Consider the following 24,642-nt stretch of genomic DNA (forward strand, 5'->3'; position numbering starts at 1 on the left):
ACAAGATCTCAATGAAACTTCACCTTTATTCATTATGTTAAAAGATTCCAAAATCTGACGCTAACTGTGTACTTAATGCCCCATCAAAAAGTGCTGGCAATTAATGAACTAATGGCTTTAAATGCATAATTTAAAAGACCGTGCCCCTTGCTGAAGTTGAAAGCTTTCAAACCAGTAGCTAAATGTCTTCAATCTCTAATCTCCTGCACACTCCAGGTGACCTCAGGGTTATCACGGTGATAATCCAAGGAGAAGATCCCTGGGGGAGTGGACAGGTTACTGCTTTACACCTGGAGCAGCCACACTGTCTTCTTGAAGAGGCTTGGTTCCAATGCTTTTTTTTTTTTTTACCTAAAAGATTTTCTTACATATTTCTAGTAGCTTTTAACTACTGGGCTGGCCTATGTACCTGTACCTCAGCAATATCCGCTAGACTACACTGGCTCAAATCACTCACTCTGTTCCCCCAGCTATATTTACTTGGCCACATTTCCGGCCAACATACAGTTATTACCACACTGCCAATCTTTTAACCACAGTGCCCGGTTTCTGAACATTTAGCCATTTGATGACTAGCAAAATCTGGTGAGGCTATGGGGGAGTTTTCATTTCAAAACATTCAGAGCCCATTTTTATTGAAGTGGTTTAATTGGTTGTGCTATTAGCTTGTGACCAGGATGTGGAGAAATGAGATCATATCAACAGATTAGCCACATGAATGGAGATATATAAGGACCTTTTGCATCATTCATAAAAAATCCTAGAAAAGATAACTGAAACTAGCAGGTTTTCAGAATATTTTTAAAAATAATACTACGTGTCTTGGTATCAAAAGGGTTACAGTTTAAGTTTATATTTCCTAAAATTATTCATTTTGACTACTACCTGGTTACATTTACCAAATCTTAGCTGTAAGGGATACAAGTGCTTGTCGTCCCGTTCACCCCCCCCCCCCCCCCCCCCCCAAAAAAAAGGCTTGCCAGCTACAATTTGTGAGAGAAACAGGCATACTTTTGCTACTTCCTGCAGTTATAAATCACATCTTTAAACTCAGCTAGAACTCAGAAAACATGACAGAATGAAAAGAAAAAAAAATCCCCTCAAACAGAACTTACACTGTACAAATACAGTAGGGGCTATACACTTCCCCACTGTAAAAACCTTGGTGTTCAAAAAAACCTTTTCTTTAGTCTGCCCACTACTTCATTGATTCTCCCGATGCATCACACCCCCCTACAATTGTTGTTACAGAACTGAGAACCCCTGTGATTTTCAAGCTGAAGAAACAGAAATGAGGAATGTTTGGAAGATTTTTTTTTTTTTTTTGTAAAAGTAATCATAAAAAAAGGAGGCAGGGTGGATGAGTTTCAAAGGGCTCTTCCTCTTTATTGGCCCGTAAATTATTAGATACCAAGAGGCAGAGATCAGAGGGACTCGCAGGGAAATCTGGTTCCAATATGCGGTTTCCTGTGAGAGCAGGAAATGGCCTTCACTCTGTAAACTCCAACAAAGCGTCTCTGTGATCCACGGCCTTGGGCTGTGACTTTAGGGAGCTCATGAGTGAGTCCTGCTCAGGCTAATTCAATTAGGAGATGGAGCCCTCACAGATGCTGCCCTCCGATGTACTGCATTCAATTAGAGAAAGACTACGGCATGTCTTTACTATGACAAAAGCCTGGCAAAACTTTGAACATTTTAAAATAAGCCAACTCAGAACTGCTATTCCCATGATATGCCACTGGAATTCATTATGTATTTGTAAGCTTTATTTTAAAGTTACTACTATAACTGGAATATTCATATTCATTTCACTGATACAAGGCTGTGTTATTCCTGTAAGCTCTGTTCACAAAACTATAAAGACTATTTTAAAGAATGTTTAGAAATACCATTATGATGAATTAAATCAAGTTGGCAGTGCACCTTTTCAACTCCTTTAGATAAAGTTAGAAGTTTATTCTCAGTTTTCAATGTACTATTTTAAAAACATTTCTTATTCATTATGCATAGTATTGTATAACCATACTGGGTATCCAAAGTACTTTTTAAATTTTTTTATTAAAGATATTTTCAATCTGATCATAATTAGACTTTGATACTTGCTTTCTACAGCACATATTTAATTAAAAAAAAGTATACGCAAAATGATTCACAATCATCTGGTGCACAGAAAAACAAAGACGAAGTAAACAGTAAATGATGGAGATGTGATCATAAACCTTGATAGGCTTCATATATATTATTACTACATTTCTGCCAAACCTTAACAGGTCTCTTAAAACAGTTACAGCATCCATTTGCCAAAAAAGAGGTTAACCTGGAAAATGTCATTACAATAAAATGATATTTCCTACAATTACTAGTTACACACACAGTATAGAGTACAATTAAAGCATGCTGGAGTCCAGTAAATGGATGGTTTTAATAATAGTGCTGGAATTTACAACTTGAGAAAAGTATTCTTGCTATGATATCAAGTTCACCGTTGCATTCTGTAATCCAGTACTGAAGAGTTTTGTTGTTCTGCTGTGTGCTTTGTCATTTTTACTGGGAATGTTTACATTTACATATGTGTACATTACGGAGAAAAAAACAAACAAAAAAAACCCAAAAACCTTAGGAGCTTCCTATTTTGGGAAACAGCTGTTTCGGATACTGCAGTAGTGCTGTCCGGAAATAAGGGACAAATTATGAAAGTGTAGGCCAGCTCTGTTATGACCGGGAACCTGTTTCCATTCAAGTTGAAAAAATAAGCTTTAACAGCATTTTCTTACACAACTTCAGGACAATAAGGTTATTTTGTATTTGCTGGGTGCTCATGAGTTGCAGTGGGATACTGTGCTACCCCCTCCTTTTAGGAGGGCTGAGTCTGACGTACAATTCCACAAGTGTAAATAAGCTGAGCCTTCAGTGGGCAGAAGAAATCGATTGGCGCCAGGCAGAACATCCAGCTGGTAGAAGGAGCATGCACAGATTATCCCCTCCCTCCCATGCCAGTGGTGATGGTCCAAGTGGTATGTCCAAGTTATGCCTGAATGTCAGCAAACACAGTTCCCTCACACATCACGCTGGGATGATGGTAAATGGAGTGTGTCTAGGTTACGGCTCAAAACAATTTCGCTGCCGATTCCCTGGAGTTAATAAAATTAAGTGGCGCCTTTACTGGGTAACACAGGGACTTTAAAGTTTCCTGCCTGTATCGGGTTGCAAATCTGTAACGCAATCTTTCTAATTGCTGCTTTGCTGGGCACGTTGTCAGACTTTTCTGTCTCATTAGGCTTATTTACTGATTGCACAAAAAGGACTTCATATGTTGATGGGGCAAATCTAAAACAAAGAGGATTATTTTTTAAATATTTTTGAAGCACTGCACATCTTGCAAGTGAGACACTACACAGTCACACCACAGCCAAATGCACTACCTTCCACATTGCAGCCCAGAACTCTAACCATTGAACAATTCAAACCCAGTATCTTTCACACTGCAGCCCAGCACTCTAACGACTGAGCTACTCAAACCTTTAACCTGGGCGTGTGCTCACATAGTGGCGAGAGGGGGCTTTTATGGTGCCTGCTGACACCAAGCCTAACTGTAGTCAGTATCATTCCCTATTATCCTTCATAAGCACAACAAGCACTACATTAAAAATGTCATATTGTACAATATCCACCTACTATGGACATCCACTTCAAGGTACACGCAAAATAAAAACCTAATGAAACAGGTGCAAATACAGAAAGTGTAATTACATTGCAATATCATTACACTACTAAATTAAAGTTATCCCCTACCATTACTGCACAGTGTAAAATAGGGTCCGGTGTTCTTAGTACAAGCAACTGGATATGAACCCAGGTCTCCCAACCCCTTACAAAACCACTAGAACTGAGCACACTGATTTGTGTGATTTCTACAGACCGTTCCAATCATGTGTTTAAGATTATGATTAATGTTACATCTCCATCTGTCTAAACAGTGCTGTATCAGTCTGTTCAGGTAAACAGAAAAGATTACAAGGACACTAAAAGTAACTAAATACATGCCCAGGTTTACTACCAGATGGGCTGCTGACTGTGTGTGTGTGTGTTGGGGGGGTGTTTGTTTGTATGTACTTTTATCATTTTGGGTGGATGGGGTCGACGACGACGACTGGTTGCCCTAAATATAATAAAATAAAAGTTTTATCAATAACACCTTCCGCTTGACTTTTGTCAGTTACCTAACAGGTCATGTCTGCTGCATCACACAAAATTCAGTGCTGCTGCTTTCTTCTTCAGCACAGACACGTGTATCACCAGCACATCTGCTGAGGTATATAGGAGGAACTATAAAAGGGTTACACTTTACCTCAGGAAACAAACCAAGAGCAACTAAATACATAGGCAGATTTCCTGCCATATGGACTGACTGCCATTGGACCACAGTATCATATACAGTACTGTAATTGCCACCATGTCCAGGTGCAGTAAGCAGGAGTCTTTCAAAACTAAAGTTGTGCAGTAAACTTGAACTCAGGTCTATTTCAAAAGAGTTCAAGGGAGATGTCATTTAAACAAAGAGTTTTAACAGATACAATGTTTGATATGGTATCATGAAAAAGTTAAGAACAAGACAATCATTTCACAGTTAAACAAGTGTATGGTGTGTAGTATTTTTTTTAAAATTTTGACAGGAGTGCTGTCAATCTAGCCTCTTGGTTTGGGTTATGTTCACCAAGCTATAGCAAGAATTTTATATCGACTGAAATCTCACCGATACCAAAGTGATACACATGTCAAAGAAACCCTGCCATCAGAGGGCTTGTATCGCACGGCTAGTAGTATGCTTCTGAGCTGGCAGACTGATATGACATTATTATGATATTTGCAAAAGCAAACTAAACAGAAAGACAGTATTTCTACCAAATAAACCATTGACCTTGTTACGTAACAAAACATACAATAAGTTATTAAACATGGTCATTAAAAGTAACAAGAAAATTCTGATGGACAAGGGTAGCATCTAACAATAAAAAACGACAACAAACAAACACTGCATTATCTGTAAGGACCCCCGTTAAGACACTTCACATATCTGGAGATTGAAAGATGTTCAATTCATGGGACCGATTTGTGTGACAGTACGGCTTTTGTGACTGAGCTCAAAGAAAAAAATACATTTATTTCTAAAATGAAAAACTACAATCAGCTCAGAAAGCTTTTGTATGCTTTCTCGTTAGTTTAGTTACTAGTAACAGCTGGTAGCTTTGTGTAAAATTAGCAATAAACATAATTGAAAGATAATTTCAGGTCTCCTACGTGCATTGAAGTTGTTTTGCAACACTAGCAGTTTGTTTTCCTGACAGAACAAAAAGTGATTGCAGACGTTGTACTATCACAGAGGCTTAGTAAATGAGTTCTTGCATAACTTTAAAATCAGCCATGTGGTTCTAGTGCTTTTCAAAAGCAGTAAGAAAGATTGTGCCGTCACACTGATAAACAGATTTAGCCAGAGTCCTTGACTCAGGTCCGTAGCAACCAACGAGGTCATTAATCCTGCTGTATATTGAGAATATCATCTGCCAGAGAGGGATGGATAGAGGATAGAGGAAAACGAAGCACAAAATGTGTGTTAGAAACAGAGTGCAGGCAACTAATCAAATGCAATTTGATCAGCTGATTTACACTATGATACATTTACACCCAAAACTATAACACTTCTAAGATTTGTATTAAAACTAAAAGACAGTATACTACAAGGTAGACCAGGGGTTCCCACATTTTCTGAATGGTTTCTTTAAAGTGTGAAATTTTGTTCTCCTCCTATAACCTCTTTTTCTTGTTTAATGGGTATATGCTGTTATCGTTCACACTGAAAACAAAGATTATAAATGTACGATAGAACTGTTCAAAATAATCCAGACCTAACAGCAGTGTTCGATGTAAATAAACTGAACTGGGTCATTTAGGAGATAATATTTCTGTATGTGCTATGGGCTTGCTGAAACTATCTCTGGGACTTCAATTTGGGAACTAATGAGGTAGACCTCAGTGTCTATCTGTTAACTGTCTTTGCGGTAACAAGCTTTTTTTTTTTTTTTATTTCAGTAGAAATACTTTTCATGAGCCTTAAAGTACATACATAACCTCGGTTTAGCTTCAAAAGAAAATTTCAGGTGGGGTACATATACCAGTTCATGCATGCACATTCTGAAGCAAATGGAAAAGCCCAGTTTACCAATATCATTTGTGTTAATCACTACCATTCTTACTTTAGCAATAGCATATTTCAATATAAACATTTATGACGGTATTGAAATCGCATTTCCAGAACTGCGACCCTGCGCCTCAGTTTAAACAGGGTCAGAGGTAATGCTAAACAGACGGGCCTTCTGGACAGGCTGGAGCCCTCTACTCCTAAAGAGATTGAGAGGGTGAGGGGTCAGGGAGTGGGATCACTTTCACCCCAAGGGACTAATCTGCATGGCAAACCTGCAACACTGAGAATTGGGTTACATGATGATTACAAGACAACATGTCATAAAAATACTACGCCATCGTTCAGATGGACCGAGGAGACTAACCTGGTTGTCCCCATGTCTTAAAGTTAGCTTTGGTTGCCGTAGTAACATTGCCTCCTCTATTAATAGACAACTTTAATTCCCTAATTATATCCCTTAATCCCTAGTTATAGTCTTCCAGGAACAGTAACAGTGCAGGTTTGGAAGGTTTTGTCTTAATTTTAAAATAACTGCTTTCAAGTATCAAACTGTGGTCAGATCCTCTGAGAGTTTACTTGAGCCTATGGTAATTAATTACCAGACTGGAACAGAAAACATGGCTGTCAGTAATCCCTGTGGATCAGGTTTATGAACCATTGCTTTAAATATAGTAGCACACTGACACTGAAGTCAAAATATGAAATTGCTACCACTGTGGTACCACTTTACTGCCCATTTCAGCTTCCCTTGCACGCCTGTTAACCTTAGTAAAGACCCACTGCCCTGTCAGTAAGACAACTTGGGTACTGTCAGACACTTGTTCCCTTCACTGACTGTGTCTCAGGCTTAAGTCTTTAGAAAGTGTGCCTCCAGACTGGTTTAAAAGTCAACATTCCCAGAAGGTTGAAGCAAGAAAATTGAACTGCAGGAATGTTTATGTTGCTTCTAAACCAGTGGTGCCATGCAAATTGAAAACAACACTTGGAAAATGTAGACAATTGCATTTTGTTTCTTTATCCAAAACCTGCAGTACATTAGAAAGTTACTGTAAAATGTTTGCTGCAACTTTTATGTAACACTCTACATGACTGCCAGGCTATACACTGTATGAAGCTTTAAACACGACAGCACTGTCACCTTGCACCTTAATAAAGAGCACGAGTCAAAACGCTCAATTCTCAGCTCTCCACCTCTGCTACCCAGCACCTTAAAAATTCTTATTTTCTAAACATCCTGTCTCCTTCTTATGTAACATGAAACACACAGATTCATATGAATGACATATACAATCCAGGCTTCAAAGCACAATGTTTGCAGCAGATTCAGTTACTCAAGAGGAGGGAGACATAAGGAAGCCAGATGGAGCTGAAATAAATTCACTGCTTGTCTTGTGTGGTGATGATGACACACAGATCGGTGTGAAATCCATCAAGTTCTTTTCAGCTCCGATTTGAATTTCGCCCTGTCAGCAGCTCCAGAACTATATTTCATTCTCAATGTAGGAGTTAATAGTTTTTTTCCCCCCAAGAGTTTGCTGGCACCCAAGCTGCTGAATTGGACACCTACCACAGAACCGTTTTTAATAATTTTTTTAAAATCTAAAGCTCTCCTGGTTTTGCAAGTACAGGACACTTTTATTTTATGAGGGGTGTTCAAGAAGTTTGGAGCTATACAGAGAATCAGACCTCTAGGGCAAAATTGCTTTTACTCCTTTTCAACTTAACCACCAGCCTGTGCAAAAAAAAAAAAAAAAAAAAAAAAAACACATTCACATTGTAACATGTTAGAGAAAAAAAAAAACTTCTGAAATAAAAAGAGAGACTGAGGTCATTTCGGGTAAACTGTACGGAAGGACCGTTTCCATGTAGGACATCCTATGATAATTAGAGGTATTAGGGAAACTCTTGGCTTCCTGTATTACAGAACCCTACCACACCACCAACTAGTTTCCCTTGGGCGGCACAGACAATTCTACAAAATTTTACCTAATATGTATTTCCATCATTTTGTAATTCTCACATTTTCACTTGTGAGTTTTTTTTTTTTTTTTTAATCAAACCTGGTGTAGAAAAATGTGAGATCTATTAAATTATGGTAATGAATTTGAAGTCAGAAGAAATGCTTTGTGTCAGATCGGCTTGTTGGATAAACCGCACACACAGATGTTTGCCTGTGTAGACATGATAACTGCTCTATAAGTGGAGTACAATAAAAATGTTGGTTTACCAGGTTTTCCTTGGATTATATGACAGAATTTATGGAACGAAGTCTACCTGACTATATAGTCTTCTGACCTCAGATCTAGCACAGTAACACAATTCAATGTGCCTTTGAGAAGTACTCTCTCCCAGGTCATAGAGCAAAAGTGTGCTCTACAGGTCCTCCACACTGACACTGTCTTAGGTCAAGCTACAACAGCTTAAAATTAAAATGATAGGATTACTCTTTCTCACTAATAAAACACAGTTATTAGGTGGAAGCATTCATTCAGGGTTGATCTGTGTAAGAGCAGCTTGCTTTGTACTTTCAATTTGTAAGTATTTTCGTTTTCTCTTTCCAGCCCAGAAAGAGTGTGCACTTAGAAACCTACTCATGTACACACCTTAATGACAACAAGAAACAACCCTCTTAAAACATATTTTACAAACCATATGGAGAAAGCCGTTTGTGTAAAACTGCCCTTATTTTTGTGGAAATGTACTGCTCTAGGAATACAATGGCACAATTGTGAATAAATCAATAATTTCAAGCATCACCATGACACATAATACAGTGGTTGAAGACAATCACAGTCATAAAAAAAAACAAATGGATAGCCACACAATGTGTATTGTAAATGCTGATTAGTTTAGGTTGCAATTAAGCTTTGAGGCACTAACTATGGATAGGTGTCACAGTCAAATATTCCATTAAAACTTTGACAAAATAAGCAAATATCTCAAGAATAGTTTACAAAATATTTTTTCAAAGGCACTAAAAGGCAATAAGTTAGACTGAAGGTTAAACGGAATTTTGTGGTTTTAGCTGTATTTCATCCTCTGCTTATGTGTGTTCTAATAATGGTTTTGTTTACTGTCTTTCCCATACATTTTGCTAGATCATTTGTCAAATATCAGCTTTCAGTTTGGACGAATAATAATCAGAAGCACCCTATACACAGGGTCCTTTTATTGGATTCGCTGTTGCTTTCGTATGCAATTAAAAATTCTCATTTCACATTCATGCTTTATTTGAAGCCTTTCTTGGTTGTTTCTCCTTAAGAGGGTTTAGAGTTGGGTGCTTTGAATTGCTCTCTAACCCAAGTGAGAATTTACAGATTTGTGAATACCAGCACTATACTTCAGAGTAGGAAAATGCCTCTTAACCCACTATATAAGTGAGTGTCACTTTTAGCAAGGTCTGGGGGGGCTCAAGAGGGTGGGAGACAGAATTGTCTGTAACTAGTGAACATGTTTAAAGGGATGTCTTTTTTTTTTTTTTTTTTTTTTGGAGAAGTTGAAGCTGTTTCCCCCTCCCCAGGGGCCCTCCTCCCAGGAGGTGAGTTTATAAAGTTGATCTGTGTTTAATATAAAGCTCAGAGCCTGTTTCCTGTGGCTGATGGGTGCCAGAGCTCTGGAGGCAGAGAGAGGTCAGTTGCACAGCTCGAGCGCAGCAGCCTGTCTGGGGAGCTGGGAAAGTGGCCCTGTGCCAGCAAGCCAGCCAGGAGAGACAGAGGGAGTTTAAAAGTTTAATGATTACAGTACTTTCTTATAAAGTGCCCAGGTGGAAGGGAAGTCATTAACTCTCGAAACAAGCACTCAGTCACATACACTAGCTGACCCTCTGCACGCGAACATTCGCTCGTACGCAGTACACACTTACAGATATTAAGAACAAATTGCTCACCTACCCTCATTGTGTAGAGACACAGACACACGTACACATACACTGGCTAAGTCTGTTCAATAACAACAAATGAACCCCAGTCATGACATCAATAAATGCTTAAGTGCATCTAAGTAATTTCTTCACAGTTTTTTTTTTTTAGGACACCGACATTATTCTATTTTTTTGGAAAAAAAATCCAAGAGCAACTTCAAATACTATCGCAACGAGGCAGAGAACTGGTACTACAGGTGCAGAGCTCAGTGAAATCAACATCGATAAGCACTTTTCTCAAATGAATAATGGTTTAATTTTGTGGTGCATTCAGTCTGATTGTTACATGTAATTTTATGTTATGTACAGCCCCTTCGTTTGGGTCAGACGTTTACAGTACCTTAACAAACATGCCTATAAATTTAATTGTGTTTAATGCTCAAAGTAATAAACTTATGCCAATCCTTTTTGTAATTAAATTTAGTAAATCTTAAATGCAGTCTATTCAGTATGCATGTCTCAGATCACTGGCTATGAAACAAAACACACCTAATATAATGATGTGTTGCTTTCAACTTGTTGACACAAGACAGATTTCACAACAGCCTTCCAATTGCTGTATCATCACACATAAGTGTTAAATAATTACATGGCTCCCATGATTCCTAGAAACTTGGAAATCATGGGGCTTCGTGGGGCAAGCTGAAAACTGCAGAAACTGGGTGAATTGACCATTTAATTCAAACTTTTTGACTTTGACAGTCTGTAGGTGTTAATGTCACTGAAGACAATGGGTAGCTTAGTGGTTTCCCTCCTGGAATTTTCTTTTACTTTTTTTAAACAAAATAAAAAACAAAGCTGCAAGCCGAGTAAGACTTGCACCTGGCTCCTATGCAGGCAGCGTGCTGTGGAATGCTGTAAGCCTGCTCCACACAGACAAGCCCGGACAGACACGGCCCAGACGACACACAAAGAGATCTGCCTAAGAGAGAGCAGGTCCTTTCCTGCCATCATGTCTCCGCATCCAGTCTGGCACGCGAAGGGAGGAAACCAAATCTCAATGCGGTTTCCCTCCACGTGCGCCACAGCACACCCTACCCTCCCCCACAGCTGCCCGACCACCTCAATCCAGTTAAAGCCTTTTTGTGCATCCTGGGGCCAGGTAAAACATAGAGAGGTGTAAAAGGACTGGAGCACTCTGTCTTAAACGAACTGTATGTTTCGACGTCCGGCGGATGGGTTTGAAAGTTGAGGGGGCTGATAGTGCTGGAGACTGAAACCCTCTCCGACTGAATAGTATTTATTGTATGTCCACAAAGGTTAACAAATATTTTATTATTAAACAGTTTTATCTCACAATAATGTCTTTCACAAAGTGATATAGCGTAGCTCACTTTAACTCTTACTTTCACAAAATAAATGTATGTTATTTAAATGTAAGCAGACAACAATGTTCTGTGACACATCCTTGATTACACAGCCATTAAAAAAAAACCAAAACAAATGAAGCACATTTTTGCTTGTGCTTTAAGTCCCACTACCTGCTTCAGTTCTTGATTGGGCAGATTTTGGAGACCTGGATGTTATCCTAAATCTCACTTTTATAAAATCTAACTCTTAAAGCTTTTAAAAAGATCTAAACAGGTCTTGATCTCTGAAAGCCTGAGGCAGCCTACAGGTACAAAAGCTACAAGAGGAACCTGATGCCATGAAGATCAGCTGGGTGCATTCTACTGATTCAGTCAATCAATCAATCAATCAGTCAGTCAATCCACTAAATGTCCCAGTCATTATTCTGACAGTGTGCTGCAGAGTAGATGGAGAGGTAAAGGCGACCAACAATGAACTGAAATCTGATCTAGACAATTTCCCTCAATCCACATACAGGATTTATTTCGTCTTCAGCTTTTGAGTTATAATAATAAAAACATTTCCACTTCTTTTGGCAATGGCAATAAGATCAGTTCCACTTCATTGGACAAAAGCAATGGAGGCAGAACCTGGCACAATAGGCCTGGTATTTAAAGTGTTTCATCAGGGTACCATGGCCAAATAAGACAAGAACAACTTGGACAACACCTGCCACCTAAAGCACACACTTATATGTAAATGGATTGCCCCTCATGTACATTCTTATATCTGTAGGCAACATTCCCAACCATGAATATTGTTTATGGGAAATTTTCATAGATTATGTGCTTAAAATAGCATCGTTCGCATACCAACCAATCCTCAAAGTATTGTAAATGTAATAAAACAATGCCATCACGACATGTGAAAAGCTGCTAAATCCCAATTCAATATGTCCTGAATTCTACATGATGTATCACCTCAATGGTCTAACAAATTAAAAATTAAAAACATCCCTACCTTTTCAAATGGGTTCATACTGGACACGTCAAAGCTCTGTGAAGATGCCAGTTTGACCTCCAGCTCGTTGTTGTCTGGAAAAAAAAAAAAAAAAAAAAAAAAAAATCACATAAACAGTGACAACAAATTCAATGCAGAGACATTACCAACACATTTAATACCGGGCAATTAAGTTGTTGCTCCACTCACCCACTCCTTCCTTGTCATCCTGCATCTTCTCATCAGTGGTGTGGATCCACATGCTGGACCGAGGGGTGAAGTCTGGCACGCTGACCGCTTGGAGTGTCCTGGTGATTTCCCCTAAGTCTCGGGTCTTCTCGATATCGTAGGTCTGGGCAAACAGGTTAGCCGATGCTACAATGTAGTCCATATGGGTGGTCTGTAAAACACATCAAATAAGCAAACTACTAGAAACCATTTAGAACCCTTATCACCACTGTAGTTGGTAAGTAAACCAAGGAGTGTTTATAATATTAAAAGCAGGCCTCTTATCGGCAAATTTTGGCCTCAATCTGTTTAAATTCAAAACAGGGAGCTCAGTACTGGGGGCTGGAGAGGAATAACACTGCCGCAGGCAATTAGCTTTTGTCTACCTTGCTTCGTTTTTTGAACGTAACATCACGGGCCAGCAAAATTAATCATTCAACACAAGCGTTGTAATGTAAGTACTAAACATATGTAATTAACAAACAAATCCCCAGACACACAGTAATACGTTGTCAGTACCATAAAAAATGTAGGTCGCTATGCTCTTGTGTACATTATGCAGAATATTTTCTAAACATCTTTTGTAATTTAAATCAAACCAAGCAGTTGGGTGTATGGTCCTGCTTTACTGTTCCTATTTAAATCATTTACTTTGCAACTGATACTGTAATCTGATGTTGTGCCTGTTGCCTGGGTCTACGGTTTGTACAAAATTCTTGATCTGTCTTTCTGGACAACACACAGGAATACTGCAGGGGAATAAACAGTAGTCTTTCATAAATAATACATAAAACAAGCTAAAACCATGCAGTAGCTGCTCATGTTACAAAGCTATGTGCTTATTCCTCATCATTGCTGTCATAGAACCGATAGAACACAAGAAAGTGGTCTAAGGTTTGGGCGAATGATTTCCAAGATATATGCATCCTTTAAATCGCTCAGTTAATAATCTGAAAAGTGGAATTAGTTTTAAGAAAATACAATTATCAAGATATAATAAAAGTAATGGCCAGTTTTGACGCAAGTGCAAAGTTGTTGTTTTTTTTCCCGAGGACAAAAAAAAAAAACATCAATATTTTAAGGCGATATTTTAAAGATGGTTGTTTCTTGCTGAATATGTAACATTAAAAATGTTTTTAATTGCTTCAATATGTCACTACAAATGACCTATGTGAAAATGTATACTGTGCTGAAGGGTGTCTTCCCTAGTATATTCCCATTGCTGGGATAATAGAAATAAACATTGGAGCTAACCTACTGGATCATTGATCAACACATTTAATTCAAATAACTCTATAATGATGATGAATTATGAGCAGTGGCATTCCAATGGATTAATACCATACAACAGCTTAATCGTATAGACAGGTACCAACTTGATACAGGGTAGGTCTGTAGGTATTATTTGGAAGGAAGTACTGTACAGGGAATTCCTAGAACTAGCTGCTCTTTACTCAGAAGCAGGTGTGTATTTATTTAGTCATTCCGGTCTGTGAAAACTGTGTTTCATGGATTGTTTCCTGATGTATCTACCACTGGGAAAGATTAACTGAAATCTGTACCAAAGAAAAGACTAAACCCATATTATTATTAGATCAATTTTATTACATTGTGTGTATCCATTGTTAATACAATTGTTTGGTATAAAATGTTGCGTCTCTTATGCAATTTCTGTTGATGTTATTGTATGCCTGAATCCATGTTGCTATTTAACATAACATGTCCTTCAAATCACAAATGAACAAATAAAGACCTAACCTAACTATCCAGGATGATTGTGTACATTCAGCTATTCGGAATCCAATCCAATGATGGTTTTATAAGAGTGGGATAAACAGGCAACACAGGGTATAAGGTGTGTGGACTTATCAAAAGTATGTGTTCATACCATTCATGCTTATAGAAATACCCAAACAGTAGTCTTTTATGAATACCCCTTTGCACATGATGCTCTGAAGTCATTTAAGGGAGTCACTAACAATGCTTTCAAATGATCTACTGCGTGCTCAAAATCGTGATTAAACCATGTGCTCCGGCATATTAATTAAATAGGCCATGTCTTTTTGCATTACTGACCCAATGTTTAGGTTATCATACACTTCCTAGTTTGGGTTGAAGAATATATAGGTTTTCAAAATAACATAAAGAGGCCCCAGTGATAGCTGCTGGTCTGCTAGCTGCAATAAAGTCAATTTTGTCATTAGGACCACCTTCGTGCTGACAGTGTTTTACAGTGCTGGCACCTGGGTGGATGTTGGCTGACCTTTTCAGCCATTGTCGTTTTTATTCCCAGTTTACAGTGCTTCTTGATTAATTATGTCCATTATTTAATAAAAATAATAAACAGATGCTTACACTGAGGGGGTACAAATTAATATGTACAACGTTACATACAAAGCTAGTCTAAAAACGTTCTCTGGCAAAAGGAATTATCTTTAAATCGAGTTAACAGAAGATACAGTATAACAACCAGTGTTTAGAAAAATGTTCCCTGGAATTAGTTTGTTTTCCATGCTGGAGGGGTGATGCAATGTTAATTTAAATAATACATACACTACTGCTCTCGGCAAAAAAAGATCCCCCAACAAATAAATAATTAACAGCTTCTCCATACAGCTCTTGTGGAATAACAGCAAACAAAGGACAGAGGCACGCCACTAAAGTCTGAGTATTAAAATACCAAGGACAAAGCAGGTCCTTCTGCCTTTATTTATCATCCCCATTTTATAATAATCTTTCAAGAAAGGGGGAACATTTTCATGACTAGCAAATATAAACAGCAAGAGTTTACTACCATTCTATCAGTTTGTCACAATTTACCAGAGTTTGGTAATCGACAGTGATTCGCTACTTTAGCAGGAGCCAAATAAGGTAGTATTGGTAGATTTCATGTTTCTGCATGTCTGCTTTACTAAGCTGTGGCCCACATTTTATAAACAAAAAAAATAATCATTTTGGCTAAAATCACTTTGTTCTTAATTATACAGGCAATGTAATTTTGCACAGAAACACTGAAGTTTTTTAGTGAGGCTTAGAATTTTTCTGTGCAGCATAACCAGCTCTAGGTACTGTAATGTGTCAGATGGGAAGCAGAGCAGCAGCTGCTAAAACCTGGTTCTGTATTGGCTCTCCCAGTGGCACCGGGCCCAGCTCACACAGTCTGCCCAGTCTCACGGCCGTGGTGCTCCGAGGCTGTTGTACACTCCCTGCAGGATATCCAGGGACTCTGCCCCCCTCAGCTTCAACGTCGACTCCACAAACTGGGGGTCCCTAGTGGCAGGATCACACACAGATGCACTAACATGACACTCTGGGCACCCCGTCACACAGTCACTCAGGATACCTGCCTGCTCTAAACTTGTAGTGTTAACTCTGGACTGTGCTGCCAGGTTTACAAGGAGGACTATCTGTATAGACAGGATGGACTGCATTTAAATAACAAGGGAACCAGTCTACTCAGAGAAAAGATCCTCGAGTAGGTTCAGAAGCATTTAAACTAGAAAGGAAGGGGGGAGAAATCAACAAAAAAACAGAAGGGAGACCGCATCAAAACAAGAACAACAACTCAGGTAAGACAACCATTAAATGTATTTATCTAAATGCTAGAAGTATTAGAAACAAAATTCTAGAACTTGAAGCTACTGCACTAACAGGTAACTATGATGTGATATTTGTTACAGAAACGTGGTTGTCTGAGAGTGATGGGGACGAATACAATATTTGTGGGTATACATTGTATAGGAAAGACAGGCAGGACAGAAGAGGAGAAGGGGTAGCGCTATACATAAGAAACAGTCTTGAAGCCCAGGTGTTAAACCTGGACAAAGAAAATAAAACCAAATCAATATGGGTCAGAATAACGGACAAAAATTCACAGGGAATAATAATAGGAGCATGCTATAGACCGCCAGATTCAGACGGTGAGCACAATAATCTGTTATACAATGACATTAGAAATGCGTGTAGCAAAGGAGAAGCCATACTAATGGGGGATTTCAACTTCACCATATAAAATGGGAAAACCTGGTGGGTAGCGCGAAGGATGAAATAGAAATGGTGGAAATGACAAATGACTGCTTCCTAACACAATTTGTCAAGGCACCGACTAGAGGGGAGGCATGCCTTGATTTAGTCTTTTCAAATAACGAAGATAGAATAACTAAAACAGAGGTCAGAGAACCACTGGCAAACTCAGACCACAACATGGTCTCATTTGAAGTGCTTTTTAAATCCCCAAAAGTAATGACTAAAGCTAAGGTTTACAATTTTAGAAAAGCAAACTATGAAGGTATGAAACAGAGACTAACAGAAGTAGATTGGAGTAAAATAAAGAAAACACCCACAGAAGAAGGATGATTGTTCTTCAAAAATGAAGTACTAGAGGCGCAAAACAATTACATCCCTACAGTAGACAAATCTAAATGTAAAACTAAATTGCCAAAATGGTTTAATAGATCAATTCAAAAACATATTCAGCGAAAAAAGGCACTTTATAGAGCATTAAAAAAGGACCAAAAAGAAAGTATGCAGAAAGAGTACACAGAACTGCAAACGCAAGTCAAAAAGGAAGTTAGAGGCCAAGAGAGAAATAGAAATGAACATTGCTAAGGGAGCTAAAACCAATTCCAAAATGTTTTTCCAATATTACAACAGCAAGCGAACATTCAAAGAGGAGATTAAATGTTTAAGAGATACAAATGGCGAAATCGTAGATGAAGAAAATAAATAGCAAATATATTAAATGATTACTTTTCACAAGTTTTTACAAAGGAAGATACTGACAACATGCCCCACATGTCATCCAGTTCCTAAAAACACATGTAATAATTCTTAAGGGGTTCGCATTTAACGTACAAGGCAGGGCCAGGGTGAAGCAGACACGGCAGCAGAATGTTGAGTTGGGTGAGGCTCATCCTTACATAGTAGTCAATATATATGTAGTAGTTTTATTATATGACTTTTGCAATTCATACAGCACCTATTGAGTTTTCCTTGATGGTTCATTTATGGTAGTCCTGAGAAAAACACTGTATTACCATAGAGTGAAGATATGTGGCCCACAACTACAAAAATTAGTACATTGAAATAATCTGGCTGTGCACTGTGGGAACTGAACTGTACTTGTGTCACAAAATTCTACAGAGAGCTATTACTGTATATAAGTTGTTTTGTAGGAAAAGTTATGGTGTTCTTGGCCTCCGAAGCGCAAAATTTATTTTTGTTCTGTGCCTACCATATGGGAACTGGGAAATTGTTTTTTAATCAATCACTAGAACCTAAGGAAGCTCTTAGAAATCTGGCCACACTCCTTCCTTCTATCTTCTGAGTTCACATGCTTTCTGGGGTCTCGAGCCAGCTTGCAAGTTCCTAAACCAGCTCTCTATAAACAGACAGGCTTTTCTTTAAACAGTGGTAGGGAAAGTAAAACCAAATTAGTTGCAGATGTTTACGCTCAGGGGCCTAAACAGGAAGCAGACCGGCTTTGCCTGTCGTCTGGATAGTAACATATTACTGATCTTGAACTGCTCTGCTCCTGCTGGGGCTAAAGATAGACCCCTTCATCTGAAGCAAATTTAATCAGACTACTTTTTCATTTAGTCTCCTTACTTCTTCATCAATATTCTGTCTTGAATTCAGTACCGTTGAAAGATGACAAGCGTTGGAGACTGAAGCCATCTGCCTGCTATAACCACAGTGCAGGAACAGCATAGGGATACATTCACTGCCAGTGAAAGCTGATGGGCCGACAGCACTGAAGACTGAACATGTCTACCTGTCTGTTTGCATGCATGTCTATCAACAGGGCAGGCTGACTGCACTGGATTCTTGTTTTAGTTATATAATGTACAGTACATGTGAACTGTTTCAGAAAACCAAAGGGCGCACTCCAAAAGAGTCAACAGACAGTAACTCCCTAAGCAAATGCAGCTTTGATTTTTTAATATATTATTTGTCTTTTACTTGGGGAAGCTTGCCTATTAAATTTATCTGGAAGCGTCTGGAGTTTAATGTGCTCTAATCCCTGTTCACTTCTTGGCAGCCTCATTTGCCCGGTGCGTTTTTTTGCCTTTCAAGGGGTTCGTGTTAAATCTTGTCAAGATTTATTGAGTCTATGAAAACAATTATGGTCCATGCATCAAATTCTGTGCCCTTAATGAGACTGGATGGGGGAGTATTCTACCTTCATATAACTATATATAGAGATTATCTATCGAGTGCTCCTTGGCTCAGTGGAGTTGTAATGGGATATGGGATTGTGATATAAAGCCCTTGGCTCGATACTAACCCAGGTTCAGTCTATTAAAATATATGTCCCCTGCTACGATAGCTTTACTTGTTTTCATTATACAGCAAGTGTTTCTGCTGAAAAAGTGCAACGCTTTCTTCTAGGAGTGCATTATTGTTGAGTTTGATTGTAAAGAACAGAGGTTTTTTAGGGTAAATCTGGGGCTAAGTGGCATAAAGGGTTAGCTAAAAACAGAGCCCATGAAATAATGCGATTAAACACAATTAAAAGCAATCATTTCAAAAGCTTCAGTGTCTGCAGAAGTGGAAAATAAACTTCGAACAGTCTCAGTTTTCAAAGGCATTGTTATTTCTTCTAGGATTACATAATTACATACTTTGTTCGAGGGAAGTTACAGGCAAAGGTTGTGCACTGTATTTGTGTTATAAATACATGTTTACTGAAAAAAAAATTGCCTATGAAATATAAATTAGGCAAAAAATACTGTTTGAAAAAACCCAACAACATACCAACTAAATAAAGTTATAACCAAGGTTTAAAATCAGTCTTGACCATGTGCACCATTATCACTAGTACTCTTTGTGTTATGATGAGATCTTTTATTACTTCAATTAAGAATAAGCATATTTTAGGCAAATATAAAAGGTTTACTTGGTTATTCCTATAACATTATCACATCCTGTGTGCAAGGAGACATGAGCAAACCCTACCATGGGAGTGACGCTGATCTGCAGAACAGGAAGGCAGTCTGGTGTCATATAACTTTAAATACCCCATCAGATATTCAGCAGCAGTACATAGAAAAAAAAAAAGTATAATGTCTTTGCAAATGTATTTTTCATATTGCTGATGCAAAATTAAACTGAACAAGTTCATGGGACATTCTCTCCGATTTTTCGTTTGGTCCAATAAATAGGATTTGAACCTTTGAAATATATAGTATTGCAATAAAAAAAAAAGGATCTATAACCTAAAGCCAAATAGAATACTGACAAAGCTCAAACCGCAGGGTGTAAACTGTTGACTGTTGAGCATTTTTATAGTAAAGTACCAAAACACATGCTTAAGCTGTTTTTTTCTAAGATCTGTACTGCAGAGGCAGCACAGGATGTCTACTTTATTAAATCTGCCCCCCCAGCTCTGTTTCACAATGCGTCCATGGGGAGTTCACTGGATGTTGGTGGACGGTTGTTCGTTTAGCCCTAGTCCGCTCCCCATTATAATGATATTAAAATAATTGATGTTCCTGTAATGAGACAGGCCTAATGACTTCTCACAGGTTTATTGCATACACAGAATTGGATTTCCTGTGTAACCTGTAGGCTTGTCATTAACAGTATGGTTCTAATCAAGTCCTAGGCATCTTATTTGAAGCATACATTAATTTGTTTTGTTACATGTATGTATTTTATTAAATCAAGCAATTTAGCTATCCCGTAGTTTTAAAGGTGACTGGCTGAAGCTGCATGTCTTTCTGTCTGTCTCAGGGCAGGTACAGCACAGGGATGGATATTGGCCTGTGTAAGTGAGGGGCTGACCACACTCACTGGACCGCAGCCTTAGCTCCGCTCTACGGTTGTTTTGTCCCATATTTTGGTGATTGAGAGGTGTTTGCGTGTTACACTTGGGTAGGTTCAGAGGAATTTACACAAGGCAGCTGCACATGGAAATATTATTTGTTTTGTGAAATGGTTGAAAATTGAAAACTTAGTTGTCTAATGTGTCGGCTTGAGCCCAATTACTCCCAACAATCTTCTCAGATATTTTTAAATTAATACAGATTTACAACATACCCCTCTAATGTAGTTTCTTTTGGGTCTACTCAATTGATCGAAACAGTGCTGAATCTAAACACAGCTGTCTATTAAAGTGATTGCAGCTGACACTACCTGTTGTGCATTTCCATTAGTTATATTCCTGTAGGTTTCAAATGTAAAGTTTTAAAGAAGCACATGTTATACAATAGCAAAGATGTATTGTTATTTTAAAACATAATATCTGGTACCACACCAAGTTCTATAAATCGCAGTTTGCAAGCCATGCAAAATAAAAACGAACTTTAAAGTGTTTCTGTCAAAACTGCACATTTGAGACCAATGGAGCTTATTGAATGCATAAAAGGCCCTATCCCTAATTACTGAAAGGAAAATTCAGTCTCTTGTAAGGCTAAACTAGCACCTGTCATGAAAACCCAAACCCACTATTAAAAAAGAAGAACAAAAGGGGGATTCAGAAGACTTACTGCTGGTACTGGTTCACATGTTCAGCCGTCTGTTTGAAAAACCCTTCAAACTCGTCTCTGGCCCACTAAGGAAACACAAGAAAAACAGCGATTTTAAAATACCTTCGTCTCTCTTTTTAAACATCTCTATTACAGACCTCCTTTGGCACCGGAATAAAATCGGAAAACAACCCATTTAAAGTTGTCATAATAACTGAAGAGCTAGTGTACTAAAAAAGAAATCAGCTACCCCGATGCAGAGTTCACTTATCAACTGAACTTAAACAAACCATTTGCAGGAAGACTTGCCAGCAGTAATTTACTATATATGGTGCTAGCTGTCATGTCATACGATTAGGTATTGTGTCTGCAACTCCAATGCAGCAATCTTCATTGAAGCTGCCAGTCCACTCTTAATTGAAAAAAATTGCTCCATCTGCTTTACTGGCCTATAACACTTCTTAAACTTTATTGTACAGTATTTTGGGCCCCAGATATATCACTCTGAGGAAAAACCAGCATGTATGACTAAATCATGACTAAGAAAAATAAAAATTACAGTAGTACAATGGGGGAATTTCAGAAAGCCATGTATGGTGCCATTAGAAACATGTGTGAAAGGAGAAACACACCTACGAAAGTGACAATACCTAATCAGCTAATGAATTGCATTGAAGAGCGCTTACATATTCTTATGTTATTTATTTTATTTTTTATGTTTGCACTATTGACACAGACCCCTACTGGCATTATTCTTGACTACACCTTACCAAAGCCAACATCCATAGGTTAGTATTTAATTAAGTCCTACATTTTTTTTTAAAAAAACACACATGTTTGATAGACCGGTTCTCTGATACAGAGGGAAGAGTGCCCCCTACTTTTTTAATACATTAACATCTGATTTCTATCACATTTCTTTAAGATATCATGCAATTCTGAATTATTTCATTGTATTATAAAATCGTTAGAATGTATTATATATATATATAATTATATATATATATATATATATATTATATATATATATATATATATATATATATATATATATAATACACACACACACACACACACACACACACTCCTTGCAATTTATCAGTGATTTATATAATAATATATATTCCAAGGAGTGAAAAGCACTGGCTCTAAAAACTATTTTTCTGAGAACTACTTTAAGGAAAACTGAAAGAAGCAGAGAATTCTTTTACATTAGTGCTATGGTAGTAAATCACTTGAATGTTTTGTAAGAGAAGCCCCTCTTTCTGCTGCTACTCTCAGGCAGACATAGAGCAGCCCTGAGCCCCTTCAGTCAATAGCCAACACTTGTACAGCAGCTGGGTCCCATTTCCTGCCTGGCCCTGACAGACCAAATATCAGCCCTGAGTTCAGAGAGGCATGGGAAACTGCAGCCGTTCAGGTCCTAGACGCTACCGGACAAAACACAGAGAGACATCACTGCAGTGTTTGTGGTAACAGTGCTGGCGAGCTGAGAGCGGAGTGTTTAGACTAGTGCTCATTATTAACATGCAGGATAACAGTGCTGAAGAACAGTGCTGAATGGAGTGTTTTAATACCACTATGTTTACCTTGTGAGTTGTCTCTTACCTGCAGGGTGTGGGAAGTTCTTCAGTGTGCATATGGAGAAGGCATTCTGTGTTCCTCCCTGGTCCTGTCCGTAAGACTCAGTCGAGAAGGGCACTTTGACCTGTGTGTGCCCCTTGGTGCCCTGAGTGCCCGACTCCAGCAGGGGCTTCTGGTAGCGAACACAGCACCTGTCAACGCACATTCCTAAAGAGGAATACAGAAACATGTCAACAGACAACCAACACAACATAGGGTTTAGCAACAGTATGCCCCAGCTGTATTCCCTACGTGGAATTTTTCAACTAACTTGTTTTGTCACTCATCCTCTCTGTATTATCGGGCCTTGCAGTGGAGGAATATTATGCAGTAACCATTCAGAAAAGAACCATCTGTGGATAATCCATGACTGCAGCTTGCCATGCGAGAGCCCGTTGATGAAAAGGAAAAGGTGATCCCTCTCCCCCTTATTATCAGCCACCTTTGACACTACCATTTCTCAATCCTTACCGACAACTTAAAAATTAGCCTACAAGTATAACTTGCCTATTCCACAAAGCAGCTCTGAGGATTACTGATGGCTCTGCTGCTGTAAGCAGTTACCACTGCCAGCCAATGAGAGCATAGATACTCCTGCTCCACACACAGAGATACACATTGATAAACGTGGCTGCTCTGGGGGTGCAATACATTGTTGATTCCATTAGCATGTGATAACCTATGCAATAATAAAAAGCTCATTTAATAAATCAGCTTGAGACAGCACCGGACACTCAACTGACCTGGATACAAAACTGATATTTTAAACTTAACAAACTAAACAACCCTGAATGAGAGGGATTCAAACCCCATCAATCTTTTCAGCACCTGTCCGCTTTTATCTAATTAATTGGATCATTTAATTTTTTTACCTCCCATGACTACACTATGGAAGCCTGTGGATTTACACTATCAGCTTGGGGAATGCAACTGGGTTTTTTCTTATACCTCCTAATCACACCACTGTTGTCTTACAAAGTAGCAGGTCTTACTTTATCATGTTAATTCTACAGAGAAACATAAGGTTCCTTTCGTCTTTCTCTGTAACCTATTTTGTTTTTTAGGTTCTGTAAAGAATAATACTGAAAAACAGAGGGCTCTATGTAGTGGGTTCAATATTAGTGCAAAGGGTTTTAATAGAAGCTCTAGGAGGTCAGAATAATCACTGCAAAACTATTTCTGACCATATATACTCATAAGAAACCACTTTTTCTATCCCTCATTCTTTTGTACTGACACTTCTTGTGAAGGCACTGGAGAGCATAGTTTTCACATGCAGATGGTCAGTGCCTAGAGGGCAATGGAGGCAGATGTATCTGAACTTCAACTGCATATTCCCTAATTTGATGATGGCTGGTAACGACACCTGGGGTACGTTTTTTGTCTTTGTGTTGCATATTGGGTTGCCACTTTTTCAAGGAGGTAAACCTGGACAGATTGTGAGCAGTTGAGGTCCAATGTCTATTTGAGTGGTCTTGGATCTGGAGCCTAATATATTCTGTTCTTTAGAATTACTGAAAATCTTAATTACTATTTGAAGTTATGGATGAACTACCATCAGTCTCATAAGATCCATGCGACACAATTACAAAACATTTTCACAATGCCAACCTTTACAAGTATTACTAAAGATCTAAGTTATGGATGAACTGTAGCATTGCAAGCAGAAACAAACATGTCTAGTCTAACTTAGTCAAACCATCTTTGAAGACACAACACTGAAAAGGAGCTCCCTTAAGAAGGGAAACTACAAAAAAGGATACCCTAGCAAGGTTGTTCAGGGGAGGCTCTTAGATGTAACACAAGGATATGATGTTTAGCTGAACAGTTTTCTAGGTTAAGCACAGTTTCTACAAGCTAATGCAGGGGGATCTGTTTGGTATTATTGCACAGTACAGTTGATTGATGACTGAGGG

General features: G+C 38.4%; 2 protein-coding genes across 2 annotated transcripts in view; both read right to left on the reverse strand.

The window, feature by feature from the left end:
• LOC121298400 (ubiquitin-like modifier-activating enzyme 1) overlaps positions 1–22,881 on the reverse strand; it is a 51,127-nt gene extending 28,246 nt beyond the window's left edge. The window contains exons 1-4 of the mRNA XM_041225508.1: positions 22,712–22,881; positions 21,125–21,189; positions 12,618–12,807; positions 12,429–12,502 (exon numbers count right to left, since the gene is read on the reverse strand). Of these exons, the coding sequence (XP_041081442.1) occupies positions 12,429–12,502; positions 12,618–12,798 (255 nt within the window). The 5' untranslated portion in view covers positions 12,799–12,807; positions 21,125–21,189; positions 22,712–22,881. The remainder of the gene's footprint in view (positions 1–12,428; positions 12,503–12,617; positions 12,808–21,124; positions 21,190–22,711) is intronic.
• LOC121298401 (ubiquitin-activating enzyme E1 Y-like) lies at positions 15,806–23,183 on the reverse strand. Its single transcript, XM_041225509.1, has 5 exons — positions 23,108–23,183; positions 22,712–22,894; positions 22,436–22,464; positions 21,125–21,189; positions 15,806–15,905 (listed from the first exon to the last, which is right to left on the reverse strand). Exons 1-5 carry the CDS (start codon positions 23,181–23,183, stop codon positions 15,806–15,808), a joined length of 453 nt encoding a protein of 150 aa, XP_041081443.1.
• Positions 23,184–24,642: the final 1,459 nt, after the last annotated feature.

Source organism: Polyodon spathula, chromosome 23 (genome assembly GCF_017654505.1).
Source record: "Polyodon spathula isolate WHYD16114869_AA chromosome 23, ASM1765450v1, whole genome shotgun sequence".
NCBI classification, from domain to species: Eukaryota; Metazoa; Chordata; class Actinopteri; order Acipenseriformes; family Polyodontidae; genus Polyodon; species Polyodon spathula.

Excerpts from the sequence above, each read along its gene's own strand:
- LOC121298401 (XM_041225509.1), bottom strand. The coding sequence starts at position 23,183 with ATGGTAGTGTCAAAGGTGGCTGATAATAAGGGGGAGAGGGATCACCTT. Across the intron at positions 22,465-22,711 it reads GAACTTCCCACACCCTGCAG|GGCCAGGCAGGAAATGGGAC; the intron begins GTAAGAGACAAC and ends TTGGTCTGTCAG. Across the intron at positions 15,906-21,124 it reads CATGTGAACCAGTACCAGCA|GGACCCCCAGTTTGTGGAGT; the intron begins GTAAGTCTTCTG and ends TCCTGCCACTAG.